The sequence below is a fragment of the Pyrgilauda ruficollis genome, unplaced genomic scaffold (genome assembly GCF_017590135.1).
Source record: "Pyrgilauda ruficollis isolate IOZ18807 unplaced genomic scaffold, ASM1759013v1 scaffold276, whole genome shotgun sequence".
NCBI classification, from domain to species: domain Eukaryota; kingdom Metazoa; phylum Chordata; class Aves; order Passeriformes; family Passeridae; genus Pyrgilauda; species Pyrgilauda ruficollis.
In genome coordinates this window covers 105,231-123,403 of record NW_024524111.1, presented here as the reverse complement: position 1 = coordinate 123,403, position 18,173 = coordinate 105,231, and the positions used below count along the sequence as shown (strand labels likewise).

At 53.6% G+C, this 18,173-nt stretch overlaps 1 protein-coding gene across 38 annotated transcripts in view; it reads left to right on the top strand.

The window, feature by feature from the left end:
• The window catches only part of PCBP3 (poly(rC) binding protein 3), a 55,715-nt gene extending 43,129 nt beyond the window's left edge, over positions 1–12,586 (top strand). For 22 of the 38 annotated variants that reach the window (XM_041471741.1, XM_041471732.1, XM_041471738.1 and 19 more), the window contains 4 exons: positions 815–867; positions 3,491–3,660; positions 4,520–4,651; positions 5,349–6,282. In XM_041471741.1, coding sequence (XP_041327675.1) covers positions 815–867; positions 3,491–3,660; positions 4,520–4,651; positions 5,349–5,385 — 392 coding nt within the window. In that variant the 3' untranslated portion in view covers positions 5,386–6,282. The other 16 variants (XM_041471754.1, XM_041471760.1, XM_041471759.1 and 13 more) reach the window with 6 other exon arrangements.
• The last annotated feature ends 5,587 nt before the right edge of the window (positions 12,587–18,173 follow it).

Here is an 18,173-nt window from a genome sequence, read left to right as displayed (position 1 = left end):
GATTTAATATGGGAAACCATGGGAGAGGCAGGCTTTGACCTAGGCGTGGTGTCCTCTTACTTCTGGAGCTGCACTCACAGGATATCTTGCTGGCTCCAGCCATTCCCACCATGGAGGAGAGAGCTCTCCCTGACCCAGGGGAGGGTGGGAGGAAACACGCCACTGCCTTCACTCCTCGCTGTGTGATTTTGGAGGGAGGCAGGATCTAGATCTCCATACTGTTCATCTTGCTTTCCCTTGGGAATAAGAGGGACAGCTTGTCCTGGGTTCAGCTAGGTCGCATATCTTAGCAGTCTGGCTCAAATTCAGCATGAGAGTCTGTGAGGCTTAACTTGCAGAGGACTTGTGCCACCTGATCCCACAGGGATACTGGTTTTGATATGGGGGCACTGAGCTTCTGTCACATGCCAGCAGCTCAATGCTGCTGCATCCAGAGAGGGCTGGAGGGTGCATGGACAGCATTCCTGTGGGGCTGGTGGGTGTCCCAGCCGGCATGCTCTTTGTTGCTGTGTGGGAAGTTGTTTCACCCACCTCTCTTTGCTGATACTGGAACCTTGCACTCTCCTCTGAAGCCATTCCCTGTGGAAAGGATGAAGGGTGGGAAGCGAAGCACTCATGGGATGCAGGGAAGGTGACACCCAGCTCCACCAGAGTCAGGTAGCAACTGTCTTCCTCCTCCTTGTCCCGGAGTGTGTGATCCCCTTCCCCTCCCAGCCTGGAGCAGGACGCAGCCTTGGCAGTGTTGCGGGAAAGCAGCGGAGCTCTGTCGCACTGCCTCTGCCAGCTCTAACCATGTTCCTTTGCGTATGCCCAGGTTTGGATGCCAGTCCCCCGGCCAGTACTCATGAACTCACCATTCCCAATGATGTAAGTAAATCCAAGTGCTTCCTTGGCATGTCCGTGTGTATATACACATACATGTTTACATATACATACATATATCTACGTATAATGTGCACCCATTTGGCTTTGTTAAATGTATTTAGAGATGCCCCTTCCCCATGTTCCCTCATCCATGTGCAGTCCGTTGGGGATCAGCCTGAAGCACAAAGCTCCCGTTGGACTTTACTCCGTCAGTAGCTTGCCTAGGTACAATCCTTAGTGCTCCATTTTCCTTTCCAAGTGAACTCAGTGCTCATGAAACATGCCCAATTAACAGCACTGGGAAAGGGAGAGAGCTCCCATGCCAGCCCTGATTAAACTCGTAATTGCTTAATCAGGCCATGGCGGGTCTGAGATGATGTTCCAGCTCAAGGGTAGTGATGGGGTGGGGTGGTGGGGAAGAGGAGGTAAGTGACATTTCTGATGCCACAAAGTGCCACACGAGTGTCTGAAGGACAGTGCGTCTCATCTTAGTACTGCTGGCAGGCAGATGTGGGGTCTGATAGGTGGAAGCTTTGTGGTAACATGGGCGCTGGACTGGGATATTTGGTGGGAGGAGGCTGGAGCCATGCTGGGCAGGGAGGAGGTGGGATGGAGAGCACAACACAGCCAGCACCTGGATCCATGAGCCTCACTTGCTTCTTGACTGGTTTCTATGGATTAAGACCCAGTCTGTGCTCAAATCAGGATGACGGCAAGTGGAGGGATGACATCCAATCTCTGCTCCCATCTCCATAACTAACAAGCACCTTCAGCCCATCCTCAACAGGAGTCTCTGGATGGGGCCTGGCAGCTGTTGCTCCTTCTTCCTGCTGTTCATCAGCAGCTGGCAGTGCCCTGGAAGGGCAGCAATCCCGGCTGCAGACCAGGCACCTCTGCCAAGACTTCTGTCCCCCCAAGAGACATGGCAGTGCAAGAGCCTGTGAGCATCTGCTGACTGAAACCCTTGGAGATGCTTTGCCCTAGGCCAAATCACCACAGAAGGGATCTGCAGAGGAGACAGTGGGGGCCTGGTCCCAGATCTTCTCCACCCAGCAAGGACCCCTCTCCAGGAGGCTGGAGGGAGCTCTGCAAGCGCTCCTGAGGTTCCAGCAGCCACGTCTGCTGAGCAATGAAGGCATCTTCAGAAATTTTATAAAGAGACCCCTTACAAAAGAACTCACATGGGAGGAAAGGATGCCAGGAGACCTTTGAGAGCTCAGGAGCATTCAGAGCATTCACTCACCAGAGACCCAGCTCTCACCAGACCTGGGAGATACTAGATGTTATCACCTGCATTCTTGAAAAGCTCCTCCTTAGCTCCCCCCATTGTTGTTTCAAAGGCTTCTAAACACCCACTGCCACCCTCTCAGGAAGCAGAGGACAGGTTTGGGTTCCTTTAAGAGTCACCAGGTGTGTTTTAGTGGTGTAGCTTGGAGTTGTGCTACAGTGGAACAAAATCGGATGATACCCAACTTGGGTGTAGCTGAGCATCTGACTAAATAGTTTGGCTCCTCAGGTCTCTCCAGCAGATTTTCATTTGCTGAAGCATCTCAGAGTTATTTCTGTGCTGGTGAAGACCAGAATGGGCTGAACATCCCCCCACAGACCCTGGGACAGTGGATACCCTTCCGGTGTATATTCAAGTCCATATGGGATAAACCACCATGGCAGCCCCATGGTCTGATCAAAGGATCAGGGAGTATTTGGAGGAGTAATCATATTTACCTATACTGTGCAGAAATCCAGCAGCTGCCAAGATGAATATCCCATGTATAAAACGCCCTTGGAAAAGAGCTTAAATGGCCAAAAAAGGGCATGCAGAGCACTTCGTGCCCATGTTGGTCAAGCTGGATATCCCCGTATGTGTTACCAAGCTGTGGAGATGATTTGAGGGAGATGCACAAATGAGCAAAGACCATTGAAGAAATTCAGTGCCACTGAGGATCATTGAGGAAATTCAAGGGATGAACAGTTGAGGAAATTCAAGTCTCCACCTCGCTCTGACTTTTTCAAAAGAGTATGAAAGACGTGTTTTTACATGGGGTCCACTTTTTCTGTGGGTGCCACAGCTGTGTGGTGCTCTCTCGTGCCTGCTGGCAAGCCACTGGATTGCACCAAAAGAGCTAGAGGGGGTAGCAGAGGCACTGAGGGTGTCCAAGTGGGATAGAAGAAATGCGAGATGGGGTCACTGCACCAGCTGATCAGGGGACTCCTGGGGCTGGCCTGTCACCAGGGAAGGCAGCAGGCTTGTTTCCTTATAGCAATGTGTCCAAACCACCTTTGGGTTTGCTGTGACTGGCAAGAGGATAAGTACTTGCAAAACAATGACCATTCATTAAACCATGAAAATACTTATTACTGAAATGAGCCCTTCTTGAAGCTCTTTGAGGTGCTGGGCACCATGTTCAGATAATGGAGATTCTTCCCCACAAGGAGCAGAGCGGGGCAGGTCTCTGGATGTGTCCTTGGAGGACTGTGCTCACGTGCTGGTAGGAATCACCCGGGGCTGTCCCTCTCCTGTTTTCATGAGCATTAAGGTCACTCTTGTCCCAGGTGTGCTCACGTCCTGCTGGTGACTGCCAGAGCTGCCGCTTCTCAGACATTCCCTCCGTGCTTTCTTTCCTAGCTAATAGGCTGCATAATCGGACGCCAAGGGACCAAAATCAATGAAATTCGTCAGATGTCGGGAGCGCAGATCAAAATCGCGAATGCCACGGAAGGGTCATCGGAGCGCCAAATTACCATCACAGGAACCCCTGCAAACATCAGCCTTGCGCAATACCTCATCAACGCCAGGTGAGACCCCCTGCCGACCTCCACCGCCTCCCACCACAGCCGATCCCATCCCACCATGGCCGAGCCTGTCCTGCCGGCACTCTGGGAGCAACAGGCGCCCCCGGTGCCACGGGCCAGCAGGGGCTTCCCAAGGCCAGCTGGGATGGTCTTGCTAAGACCTCTAAGCAGGGACCAGACATTGCCAGTAGGACATCTGGCCTCAGCTGGCACTTTGACAGGGGACCGGGAGCCACCATGCTGCTGGCAGATTGGCCGCAGGTCACACCGGGTGCCTGCCTTCCCTCCACTCTCGCTCAAGGATTTTGCTCATGGGTGGGCAAAGTTGCCGCCGTCTGTCCTGTGGATGAGGCAGGGGATGGGGACAGGAATGGAGCTGAGCCACTTGCAGGGAGGCGTCACTTGGGACCTGCTTGCTGGGATCCCAGCATCGCTTACTGCGTCTTCCACGTGCTTCCAGGCCTCCAAAAGGCTTTCCTCCATTCAGTGAAAACAATCAGTCCAATAAACGCAAGACTTGGGAATGGCCTGACTGCTTCCTTTTCATCATGAAAAGCTTGGCACTACAGGACTTCACAGGGGCTAAGGGTTCCCAGCACTGCTGCTGTCCAAGGAGAGACGCAGCCCGTGCCATGGGGGCCGGCAAGGGCCGGCGAGGGGAGCGTGCAGGGGAGGCGAGCTGCAGAGATGAGCTGGGGACCTGCTCCATGCAGGCAGTGAGCTGTGTCCAGGGGGCTCACTCAGACCTGTTTGCCTGTGTCTGTGGACTCGTGGGGAGTGCATTGAAGGGGATACAGGACCATTCTAGTATCTTTGCACCCACCTGGCAGAGCCACTCAAACGGGCCCATTCGCCTGGGCAGGATTGATGCTGTGCCAACCCGCCGCCAGCCCTGGATGTGCGCAGGAGGGAGGCTGCTGGCAGGGCCCCGAGGACGGGGGTCTGCTGGCAGTGATGGACACTTGTTGGGGTGTGGGCTGGGAGCACCGGTGAGGTCTGTATGTGCTTTCTCCTCCTTGCACCTAACCCACTCGGGCCCCGACCCGTAGTAGACCCCTGCCATCCCATCCTACCCCGCTACCCCGCTGCCCATGCCCGTGCACCTCTCCCACTGCTCGGGTGAGGGACAGGGCCAGCCCCCCACCCGCGGGCATGGCTGAGTGACTTCCCTGCAGATCCTTGCCAATCCCTCCCCCCCAGACAGGAGAGAGAAAGAAAAGAAAAAGAAGTGGCTCTTAGTTGCTGGGAAGGGCTGGCTGAGCTGCCCCTGTGCAGAGGTGAGGCAGCTGGATGGGGCTCAGCCTCTCCATAGTTTCCAAACCAGAGCAAAACAAAGCAGCCAGGGGAGCTGGCACAGCTGCCTGTCCCCCGTGGATGGATGCTGCTGGAAAAGAAGCTGTGCTCTGGGATGACTCCTGCCAGCAACTCTGGTGGGTGACACCCCGACCTGGCCGCAGTGAGGAGAGGAGAAGGCAGCCAGCCATTGCACTGGCTCTGTGCTTCAGCCCCCCATGCCCTCCTCAGGGGACCGCCAGGCCACCCAGTGATGCTCTGCCCACTTCATCTAGGTGGGATCTGGGCAAGAGGAGGAGCGCTGCCCCGCAGGGTCTTCGTTTTCTTTTCTGCTCTGGTGATTAAGCACTTGTTTTTTGTCTCCCCCCCACCCCTCTCTCTGCCCCTGTCTATTCTAGGCTGACGTCTGAGGTCACTGGAATGGGCGCACTCTAATTTCCACCCACCATCCTCCACTCCGCACCACCCGACCCTCTCCAGCCACCGGCACTCCACCCAGCCTGTTCTGCCTGTACATTTACTGTCTTCCCTTTGCCTCCACAGATACTCTTTTCTTTACTAACATATATATATATATATGTATATAAACACACAGGCACATATGCACACATTGGAACGTTTCTTTACGAGCTCTTTACTCTGTGCTCCCGAAGCTGCTCCCAAACTCTTTGGTTATGGTCCTTGTTTTCAGAGTTAGGGTGTTAATTCTTCATCTGCTTTTTGGGGACAAGGGAGGGGGGAGGAGGGGCGTTGTTTTTTTTCTCTCACTGGCAAGACTTGAGGAGCTGGCGGGGTCTCTAGTGTCAGTCTAGCATAGCTACCTACACGTTTGAGTTGACATTGGCGGTACTTTCTGTAGCGTATGGACATAATGATGCCACCCGGAGCTGTGCATATTTCAGATGACTTAATTTTTCTCACCCTCCTTCCTTTGGTGCTCCCCCTTGCTTGTCCTGGCTCACCTTTGCAGCCTCACGCCCCTGCCCTTAGGCTAAGGGCATACTTTTCACCCTGTGTCATTTGGGAAGCAGAAGCCAAGTACGGGTTCAACCCACAGGCTTCTCTCTTGGAACATGGCATGGTCCAGACAAGCCCATTTTCCTACTAAACTAAGGGAATCACACACACAGAGATACACACAAATGCTCTTTTTTTTTTTTAACTAACAAGCACCTGGAAGTGGGAAGAACTCAGCTGTATGGGATTCACACCCCCAGGGGCCTTTGAAAGCACTCTTTTGGCAATCCCCCACAAGCAAAACCTCAGGAAGCTCTGTGAGCCAGCTGTGTTTGTCCTTGTTTGTGTTCAATAAATGTCTGTGCAGCTCTGGTACTGATGGGCTCCGATTGTTCTTCTCCTGGGTCGCCCCAACAATGCCAGCCCCGTCCTTCCGTCTGCATCCTTCCACACCTTTTTAGCTGCTTGGAGGGAAGGTGGGGGTTGTATGCAAGAGTTCTCAATTTTTTAATTATTATCATTATTATTACTATTATTACTACTATTATTTATCATCGGCATCATATTTTTTTTTTGTTTCATTTTTTTAGAGAAATGACCAATGCACTTCCTGAGTGGTTCCATGCTTTCTGTTTTTTGAGTTTTTTTTTTTTTTTTTTCCAAAGTGAGAGTATTTGGCTTGCATAATCTTTTGGTTTTCCCTGAGATTAATTTACGGTGTGACAACCATCATTCTCTCACTGCCCCCTTGTCTGGACGGATCTGCCATGTGTGTCTCCCATACCCTTCCCCAAGACCTTCTGTGCCCAGCCCTGCCTTCTGCTTCCAGGCTTGTCTTCTCTCTCCTGCTTCTCCAGCAGGGAAATGTACATTTTTCATCTGTTAATTTCTGATTGTCCCTTTTCCCGGATTGCATATGAGGGGACCATGATACACTGTGTCCCCAGACAGCTGAAGCAGCCACACAGTACATTTTTGCACTGTACCACATGGGAAATGCATTGTTTTTCGAGGTGAGCCTCAAGACTTTCTGGGCCTTTCCCTCTCTTCGACCCTCAGTACCAGCAGGCACCACTGGCAGTTTCCCACCCTTCTCCTGCCAGGATGCTGGGCCACTTCTCCTCCTGTCTCCAGTGCTGCTTGCTCAGCACTCACATGGGCTGTGTCAGGGATGCTGGGCGATGCCACTGCATCAGTGGAGCCAAGGATGGGCGGGGGGCTGTGGGCTCCAGCAGGGAGCTGGTGGGGATGAGAGCACAGCCCAGGAGCCCAGAAGGGTGAAGGTGGTGCCACTGAGCATCAGGGTTTGCCCTGCCCAGGTGTCCTGAAGCCTGTGCATGCTCAGCTGCCTGAAGCATTCCAAGCTTCTGTGGCTGAAAGGTGCTCCCAGATCCTCCATAAGGTGCATTGCTGCTGTCTTCAACCCCTTGCCCTGCTCTCCCCAGCACTTTGGGTTCAGCTGTGCCTTTTGGGTGGCCCAACAGCCACACAGGCTCAAGAGCATCCTGTGGTTCCCCATCCAGAGGAGCACAGGTGCTGTGGGGAGTGCTGAGGGGCTCAGGGGGAGCCAGCAGCCTTTGCTGTCACCTCCCCCACGTATTTGTGCTGATGCTGAGGTTGGAGGGAGGCAGGCACCAAACAGGGCCTCCTCCAAGTCACCAACTGGCCAGCAAAGCACAGACCCACCTGCCAAGGTGGTGAGTCAGCTGTTGGCAAGGGGCACTCCTCATCTTCTCCTGTTCCTCATTCTGCTTTAGAATAAGTGTTTTATCTGGTGGAAGAATGAAATATCTGTGTGTGAGACTCAGTGAAAATAACCACCCTGGTGGCCTGGGGGGTGAGCCACAGCAAAAGCTTCACATCCCACTGCCACCACGCTCCATGGCAGCCTGGGGTGCTGTCCCCTCAGAGGGGGATGGTGTATGGAGGAAGCCAGCCCATCCTGCTGTTCTTAGCTCCTCTGTGGGGCTGTAGGACAAGCTGGAGCATGAGGAGAGCTTCTTCATGAGGAGAAGATGGAGGCACAGCAGCAGCAGAATCATGTTGACCAAGATTGAGAAATCCATCCCAGGCCAACAAGGTTGTGGGATTTAGACACCTGGGGAAGGCCAGGTAGTGTGACAGCATCCTGGACACGGAAATGGCTTTGCACAGTGCCTGCAGATCATGGCTGCTCTGAATTCCTCTGCTCTGTGTGTGTGTGCTCCCTGTGCCATTCCCCACCTCCACTGAGAGAGTGCTGCCGAAAATAGCAAATGCCAGGTTGGGTCTGCCAGACGCAGCTGAGCTCAGAGGCTGCTGGAGAGGGGGAGCAGACTGCAGCAATACCTCTGCAGCCATCCCCATGCCAGCGAACCCACGGATAACACACCCTCTGAGTACCATCCCAGCCCACTGCCAGGCATCCATCACCCAGCCAGGCTGCAGGAAAGTCACCCCAGGAATCAGTGGTGAGGCAGAAGAGGCTGGATAGGAGTGTTGCTCTGGCATCAGACAGGTGTCAAGGCTTGTGCTCCCACAAGGATCTGTGCTCATGGGAGTGCTCCAGGGAATGCTGGATGCGGCCACAGGGGCACAAGGGACAATCCAAGCAGTAGCAGTCACCTGGGTCACCTCACAGGAGCACTGCACAGTCACAGAATCCTAGAATATCCTCAGCTGGAAGGATTCCACAAGGATCATTGAGTCCAGCTCCTGATACTGCACAGGACAACCTGAAGCATCCCTCCTCCTGGCATTCCCTTTGACTTCACAACTTGTCTTGGGGGGTCACATTGCCAAGCTTATTTTGCAAATTTAAAAAGGAAAAAAAACCCACGAAAGTGATGAAACTGCAGTGTTATGTGGGAATCAGCTCATCCATCATCATCTGGGCTTGTGTGAGGTTTGGAGAAAGGTGTTGAAACCATCGCAGCATCTCCTGGGAGCATGTTGATCTCAACAAGGATAACAACAAAATTACAAGGAATGTATCAATCTCAGCTTTGATTTCCTTGGGATGACTCAAAAGGAGATTTGCTATTTTCTTTGGAAGGAGCCTCAGTGTTTTGCTTTGATTTGTGACAGGTCTTGCATTTCCATTTTAGATGAACTTGAAATACTGGGATGATGCGTCCACAGCCATGCCACTGGGAAAAATCTCTAATACTGCCGTGAATAGTCAGTACAAGGTGAATGTCCCAGTTAATCAACAGAATAGCTTTAGTACATTGCTTTTCTCTCCCAAAACAATGCAATGTTATCCAGACAGAATGATTTAACATTTCTGGAAGCAACCAACTCAGTCAAACTCTTTAGGAATGAATTATTTAAGGGGATGTTTTGACTTTGATTGGAAAGTATTGTTCCAATGCCTCTTCCCGCCCCTGGAGTGTGGGGGTCTCCATCAGAGAGGGGCCAGTTGAGTGCTCAGCTCTGTGGCCTCAGCAGAAGGTCCCCACTCCCCCTGCATATCCTTGTCGTGCTCCCAAAATTTTTTGGAGTATTGTTTTGTGCATTTTTTCCCCCCTAGATTGTATTTGCAAATCTAGTACAGAATAAGGCTGAAAAAAAATAGACCTTTTCCCCTAAGGGAAAGTGACTTTCACTGGGGAAACTCTTTCAATTTCATTCTCTCTTTGAGCTGTTATTCCAGCATTTGTTATTGTATCCATGCTGGTCACTTCTAATTATATTAATTCCCAGTTTATGCTCCATTACCAAGGGTAATCTCTTGCCTCCTGTACGGGCAGAGGTAGAGTTGCTGGGGGATCTCTGCGTGGTGTGGCAGGGATGAATGCTTAATCCCATTTTCTCCTTGGCCACAGGGATGGAAGGCATCTTCCCCTAGCAGCCAGTGCCCGGCCCTGAGCGCCTCCGGCTGGTCACTAGATGTCCCCATTGTCCAGCTTTTCATGGATCATCGACAGCCGCGCCGGGATGTGGGCGGCACTGCGATGTCCGGTGCTTCCAGCCGCTGCGCCGATGCGTGCAGGGGACATCCCGCGCTGCTGGAAAGGGAGAGGGATGTGTGTGTGTGTGTGTGTGTGTGTGTGTGTGTGTGTGTGTCCGTGACACGGTGACAGGCAGTGACATCCCGCGAGCGGGATACTGGCACCGTCCCCCTCTGTAGGAATGGTCCTGTCAGTGCTGGGACCTTCGTGGAGCCAGCCCACGTGGGCAAGGATGTGTGTCGAGCATCTCCTTGGCCATGGGTGGCACAAGCCACCCCCTTGTGTTGGCCGGAACCCACTCTGGCTGGCAGAAGGACAAGGTTTTGCTGCGGAGGTGCAACGAGTCTCCAAGCCTGTGGTCCCCAGGGACGCATTCCCAAGCTGCCTACTCTGTGCCTTTGCTGGCAGCAAGAGCCTCTGCAGTTGCCGGAATGACTTGCAGAAAGGTCATGGTCTCCCATATAGTCCCCCTGCTCCCATGCTGGATGTTACAGGGAGCTGGGACTCTGCTGAAAGGGATATTTTTGCTTTCCCTTCAAAAGGAATGCAGCTGCAGATCCTGATCTGCTGTGCTATGCAGCGAGCCCCAGGCTCCAGTCCAAACGGTAACGTGGCAGTGACTTTTAGGAAGTACTGAATGTACCAGATGTGCAACTCCCTCCACCCAGATGTGCAGCCCTCCTCCCACTCTGCCCCAGCACCCTTGTCCTGCAAAGAGGAAGATGACATTCTGGATCGCTCCAAAAGCATCCCAGAGATCAAACACAGCCAAGTTCAAAGCCAGGCTGGCTCTGGATTCCTACACTTGTGTTTAGGCAGTTTAACCACAGCGATGTCTCTTCCTAGAAATGATGATCAAGTCCACTCTGCACAAGGAGAAGAAAACCAGCCAGGAGATGGGGATGAGGATGGAGCAGCGGGAGGGGGCTTTGAGTGTGAGCCCCATGCTGAACCACAGAACTGTGAATGATTTAGGACACACATGTTTCCAGAAGGAACTGCTTTGATCCTGAAAGGATAGGCTGGAATGTGCATGAGGACTGGAATATTTGAAGCACACTTGGAGTGCTGTGTCCTGGTTCCCTGCAGGCAGTGTCACTGCTTGTCCCTGGGGAAAGCCTGTGTCTGAGAGAATTTGTGTCTGGATCAAATGGGATGAGTGGCACTTGCCTCTGGAGCTTCTCTGGGTTTTATTGTGTCCAGTGGGATTGGGTGGCACAGGATGCCCCACAGGAGGGTGGGCATATTGAGGGCGTGAGATGCTCTGTGCAAGCATGGACACAGTGGTGATAGGCCAGCAGCCAGCTGGCAGTGTGGCAAGCCACACAGAGCACCAAAGGATGGGGTAGCTTCACTCCGGAACTGAGGATTGCGTGCACAGCTTGGGATCAAACCACAGCAGATATCCAACAGGACTTCCCAGCGCAAAGAGGAGCAGGCCATAATGCGCTCACCCAAAACCAGTCATTTAGCAGTGTGGAGGGTTTTTTGGTGGGAAGACATTGCAGTGATGTAACCTGACACTGCTGCTGCAGCTGGTGATGTGGTTTTCCCAAGGGATGCTGCTCTGTGCTGCCAAGCATGCAGCCATGCTCCCAAATCTCTTTCAGGAGCACTGCAGAGGAACTGTCAGTAAAAAGCCAGTTAAAAAATGCAAACCCAAAGAAACTGCCATCTCCATGCTTAAAACAAATTTTCAGTTGCAGACTAAAATTTATTCTTGTTGCAAGTAGACGTCCCCTCGACATATTTTGGGCTGAATTGTGATTTCCAGAGGCAGGGCGGTGCGGTGCAGTGCCAGGCAGAGGTTGTAGGGAATGTGTGTCCTTCCCCAATGCTCCGCTCTCAGCTGCCCATCACCCCCAGCACAGCTGTGCCCTTGCTCACCCCTAAATCTTGCTGATGGGGTCGAGCAGAACCAGCTCTCCAGAGTCACCATCCCTGCAGCCATGGGTTTGTAGGGCAAAGAAAGGGCAGATCCTCAGCCTGGCAACAGCCTCAGTGTGTTCAGATGGCTTCTCTGAAGCTCCCAAAAGGCCGCTGTCAGCCCTCAGTGAGAGCTCATGAGGCAAATGCAGCATGCTGGGCAACCACCTGGGCTCACCTGGCAGCCCAGCTCATGCTGGATGTGTTTGGTGTGAGTTCCCAAAAAGGGAGATTTGTTGTGGTGTAGCAGAGCTCTGTGCGGGCATGGCTCCTCCAGCTTGGCATTTTGGGGTGTGGGTGATTTCAGCATCACATTGGAAAGTTGCTCAGGGTGTTGAAGCAGCTTCACGTTCGTGTAGCCTGAGGAGGCACCGGTACCGGAACCTTGGCTGATCCCTGACCATCTCCCTTGCTTGCCCTTCCAGCTCTGCAGACCCTGACCCCCACGGGAGGAACACCTTCACCCCCTGACCTGGTGCCAGTGGCTGATGCTTGAGCCCTCTCCGAAGACGCTGCCGGCTTCCTGCGAGCTTCTTCCGCTCCTTCGTGGCACCCTTGGGGCCACTGCCTGAACCCCCCACCCACGGCTGTCCAGACCCTGCTCCCTCGGCCGGGGCACGGGGCAACAGCGGGCTCGGGGGGCCGGGGCAGCAGCTCTCAGGAGGACAGCAGCTTGCAGTCAGCGTGCAGCGGTACCCACTGCGAGCCAGTGCTTCTCACCACCCTTGTCTGCGCTTCCTCATCGCCCCTCACGCCCCTGACGCTTCGCGATGTATTTCGTGGCTTATCCGTGTCATTGCAATAAAGCTTTTGTTGCTTGAGGTGCCCTCCGTTGAGAGTGGAATGAGGCTGGGGAGCTGTGGCTTGGGCAGTGGTGCACCCACAGGGAGAGAGGTGGTTGCTGGGGGTGCCCCCATAGCACAAAAGCCTCAATGCCCCCAGAATGGTTAATGGGGAAACTGAGCCCATGAAGCAAACTTCAGTGGTTTGGGAAATGGGCCTCAGAGCCCTGGCTCCACTCAGCATCGGGAAATGATCCCACATGGGAGCAGGGCTGCCAGGAGGGAGGTGGGAACAGGACAGGGGGAGCACTGCAAAGAGAATCCAGAGCATTCCCGAAAGGCACTGATGAGTGGGATTCATTATCCATCAGGAGACATGTTTATAGCAGGCGTGAGTCACTGCCGGGCCTTGGGAGCAGCCCAGCAATCCAGGGGCTGCTAGCGATCCAGATGGTGTACAGGCTTCCCATCCAGCCTCACACAATGGCAGCTCTCAAACACACCCCACCAGCCCGCCACATGCCAACCCTGCTGGACCTTGGAGCAGCCCTGATGCTATTTTTGGACATATTGGGGCATGGTTTTCCTCTGGGATGCTTCCTTTCTACTCGAGAACAGAAGCCAGAGCACTGCCCAAGCTCTGCACGTTGCCCTGGTGCAGGGAGGGTCTCCATCTCCAGCCTATTCAGCCCTGGGCTTGACACACATCCAGGAGAAGCCAGCACTGCCTGCCCAGACCTCTGCCTTATGTGGAAACAAAGGCAAAAAAAGCTATATTAACCTTTTTTCTCCATCTGGAATTATATTTTCCGAGTGCACATCACCCCTTCTCCCATTTGGCCCTGCAAAAGGGCTGTGGCAGGCAGTCAGGGCAGTTCACCCTTCTCTGTAGCCTTGCTCAGCCCTAGGGAGCAGCAGCCCCAAATCTCTGTGGAAGCTGGAAGTCATCCTCCCCTTGTTTGTGCCACCTCTGACATGCTCTTGCCTGGGGTGCCCAGCCCTGCTCCCTGACAAGCCAACCACAACGTACAGCTCCAGGCCTGGCACCCACTTTTGACTAAAAAAACAGGTTTTCTAGGTTCTTGCTGCCTAGGAATTGGTTGCAGCTTTCACATGGAGAAAAGCCCCTGTTGCTGTTCCCATCCGCTTCCCAGAGCAGCAGGGCCATGGAGACCACCCCAAAGGGTCACCACCTGAGAGCAATGCTTTGGGAAACATGGCTTGGGGCTCCTTCCCCCCATCCCTGCAAGCCCTGGGCCATCCATGAAGCACCTTCCATGGCCTTTGCTGAGCTGGGAGATTTTCCCAGAGTCAGAGGCAGCCCTGGGTGGGAGCAGCCCTGGGGAAGGACTCAGTGGGGCTGTGTGCGCAAACAACCCCAAAGGTTATTGTGTCCACCCACCCCAGCACATGGCTTGAATCCCTGCCCAGGCTGGAGAGGTGGGATGCAGAGGGATATGAACCACCTGAATGCACTAGCTTAACTTCTGCAGGACTCATCAGCTGCAAGAGAAAGCTTCTGTGCCCCACTGAAGGCATTTAAGGGTGCAGAGGCCCCACAGCCCCATTCATTGCATCCAGCCCTGTGTGCTGGCTGCAGCTCCATGGCTTCCTGCTGAGAGGGTGAGTGTTTGGATATTAAAACAGCCTGTTTACCTTTGGCTGTGCCTCTAAAAAATAATAAACCTGGAGGAGGGAGATGCTTATCTTTACACCCTGCTGGGATTCCTCAGGCTGCAGCTTGTCCTGGAATCTGCTGCATGGAGCAGAGGAAATAGGCTTGAGGAGAGCAAGCCTAGAACCACGGGGTGTTTGGGTTAAAAGGGACATTAAAGCCTAGTTCATTCCAGCCCCCTGCCATGGGCAGGGACACCTTCCACTATCCCGGGTCACTCCAAGTCCCGTCCTGCCCAGCCTTGGACACTTCCAGGGATCCAGGGGCAGCCACAGCTTTGCTGGGCACCTGGTGCCAGGGCCTCAGCACCCTCACAGGGAAGGATTTCTTTCCATATATCTAACACAAACCTACTTTCAGTGTAAAGTCATTCCCCCTTCTCCATGGCTGGATGGTTTGCATTTGCTCCTCATTGTCTGTGAAAGATCCAAGGAAGATGCTCGGCACTGCTTAGAGTGGGCTGGGAAGGCATTCTTGCCAGGAAGAATGGCTGACTTGTTTCATCCCTCTAGGAAAAGGCTGCAGCTGGATGTGGCTCTGGTGTGGAGGGAGCTGGGCTGCATGCCTTCCTGCATCACAGCACTGCTCTGGAAGGGCACAAACACACCCGGAGCCTGGACAGCTTCTGGGGTGGTCAAAATAATGAGTATGAACATGCATGCTTAATAAAAATGGGAGCAGAAACAGCCTGAGAAGGGGCTACTGGTAACTTCTGGGAGTTTGTTAGACACGTGCAAGCTCCTGGGCTGGGGTGGACCATCCCTGTGGAAAATATGGAAAGGATCCGGCTGGCTCTGCACTGCACTGTGCCAGGAAGCCAGCAGAGATATGCAGAGGGCAGCCAACAAGGAAGATGCTTTTTCTGTTCCTTCCCAAGGCTTTGAGACTGATGCTTTGGTTTGATGCCTGCATCCACACAGATGCAGAGGGGGGATGCAATCCACGGCAGAGGAAAAGCAAGTTGTCAAGCCATGTAGCTCGTCCCTTCGCAGTTCAGTGATGCAGGCCAGGCTCTGGGAGTGTGGGGCTGGGTGGAACCAGCGCTTGCAGTCCCCCCAGCTGGAGGCAGGGCTGTGTCTGGCAGCAGCTCCGCTGTTCCTCGAGTGCCTGGGGAACATGTGCTGTCCCCAGGGAACATGTGCCCAGCCCGGCAGGCATGCTCTGCTTCCTGGGAATTGCCCAAGCCACGCCTTTTATCGCAGAAGAGTGGAAAATATTCCCCGCTCAGCTGCTGATAGGGTTAGTGCGTGATTTTCCACCCGTTTTTCCTGGATGTACTCCACAAGAGGGGGTTCCTCTGTCCCCTGTCCCTCCAGTGATGTCCCCAGGGCTGAAGGTGGCATGTCCCAGGGTGATGCCTTTTCTCCAAGAACAGGAAGACACTGCAGGTGCTGCTGATCTTTCTGGTTTGAGCCAGTTTTATTCCCAAACAATGATGCTCCCAACTCCCCAAACCCCATGCTTTGGGCTGTTTCTATTTTCTGAGTGTAAAATGGAGGTAAGGTGAAAGTCCTGGAAGTGAATCTTGCTGCCCACCTTCATGCCTCCACTGTAGGACAGAGAAAGAGAGTGTGACTCTCAAACTGTGAGGCACCCCAAATGTGTGACATCCTGGCATCCTGTGGCTCCCCTGTGAGTCGAGAATCCCTGCAAGCACTGGGGTGGCCCAGGAAAAGGATCCTGAAAACATCATCTCCTCTCCTCCAGCTCCCACGCTGTATCCACAACCTCCCTCTCATTCGACCCTCTCATCTTCCCTAAGAAGCTGAGCCAAGCTTTCCCACAGACCCAGACAGCTATTAGGGAAATATTATTACCAGATGGTTTGGTTTTTTCCATAAGAACAGAGGCCAGAGTGAAGTAATGGGGAAAACATTAACTCAGCACGCACCATCCTGGGTGTGGGGACGTGGATTTGTTTCTGGAGCCGTGCTGTGTCCTGGCTGTGCCAGCATGGAAGGGGTCTGCAGAGTGGGCTGGAGGGGAACACTCACACCCTGTGTGTGCTGGATGGATGGGAGCTGGAAATCCCCACTGGAGTGGTGGTGACCCCGTGAGGTGGCTTGGGAAGGGAAGAGTGCATCCCCAAGCAGTGCTGGAAGGGAGGGAAGGCTCCCCCCGGCCAGCTCGGATGCAGCTGGCAAACAGCACAGCAGGGAAGTTCGTGCCGGGTCAGCGGTTTGGAGAAGCACATGTCCCAGCTGGGCTGCGTCTTCTGGGGTGGCTTCGAGCCCTTAGCAAGGAAAGGGTGCCAAGGGGCCTCTTCGTAGGACTGTCTTCATTGTGGAAGAGGGGTTGTCATTTCCACGGGGTGTTTTTGCAGGTGGGTGGATGCCAGACCCCACTCTGGTGCTGTCTAGGCCTGCTCTGCCATAGTGAGATTCTCCCAAGGCACCTCTGGGAGAGGTGATGTTTTCCTGCTCAGAGGGGTTTCTCTGTTGCCTTCTTCTGCAGAGATCCACTGTGGAAGGCTGAATTATCGTGAGCAGAAGCATCACAAGCCACGTTCTTTCCAGTGGGGTTTGTGGTTGGTGCAGCACGGTTGCTTCTGTGGCACAGGACTGAGCACAGAGATGGGGAGGGCATGGGGATGGAGGCTGGGACAGACAGCTCGGGGTCCTACAGCCAGTCTGGGGAGGTGCAGCCCCTGGTAACCAGACACATGGAAACATCCATCATGCCAAACATTTCCATCACTGGTTGCCCACGTCCCCAGGAGTGGGGGGAAGGTGAAAAAGATGACTCAGGCAGTTGGCAGGACACTGGTGTGCTTTGTGTGTGGTTACAAGCAGGGAAATTTTGGTGTTCCCTAACTGGGGCATCTCCCAGCACCATCTGATGGGACAAAGTAGCCCCAGCTGCAACCTGGCACTCAGTCCTTCTCTGCCTTCCAAAGCACCCTTTGGTTCTGTATGTACTGTTGGGTTCAATCCAGGCTTTTCCCATGGGAATTAATTTCAGCTCCTTTCCATGTTTCCTATGGAAACACTATTTTCCATTTCCAAGTGGATTTGATTAAAGGGAAGAAAAGGTTATATGGAAGAGTTAATATCAGAAAAACAGAGCAAACTCACTCTTTTCTCAATCTCTGGGAGGAGAAAAAGCAAAAATTCTGTCCCAAGTGCACTTTTTTTTTTTTCCCAGCACCCGGTTTGGTCTGGAATTGGACTGAAAGTTTAGTGCAGAGTTGTGGTCTGGGACTGGGGAAGAAGAATACCCATTCCCTGGGGCACTTAGGCACCCTGGAGGACCTTCCCTCACCCATCTTCTTGGCACTCCAGAGGGAGGAGGATAGATGGAGGAGGTTCCCTGCTCTTGTCAGGGGAGGCAGAGCCATAGCACTCAATTTCTCTGGCCTTATCTGAAGAGGAAGGGGACGGGGACATCCTTCACAGGCATGTATTTTTGGATTTCAGGACATGGTGGCATGCTGCTAGTTCCACTGACTTGGGAGTGGATTTGTTTCCTGCAAAACTATCTCACACTCTTCCAAAGAAATAGCTATTCAATGTCCTGAGGACACTGCTGGCTGTTGTCCGTGGTTTAGCACCACAGACCTGAAAAGACAATGATTTAAAATGCTTTGGAAGCTGGACACTGCTTCAGTCCAGCGATCTGGTGAGATGCTCCTGGGACATCCTGCCTGATGACAGCCCTGGGGGGACCAGGCCTGGGTTCCAGGCAGAGACTGGGGTCCCCAGGAGGGTGGGAGGAGCTCCCCAGGACAGGCTGCAGCTACCTGGAGCCTTGTACGGTCAGCAGGCACCTTGCACAGGCCATACCATGATCATTAAGTCTTTGCTGACACAGCCAGCTGGTCTCCAGCTTTCTCCAGCTTTGCAGAGCTGCTCCCAAGGGGGGCTTGCTTTTCCCTGCCCGCAGGGAGGGAGAGGTCAGCTCTTCTGTTTGGGATAATCCCCTGTGAGGGAAGGGGAGAGAGGAAGGGAGAAT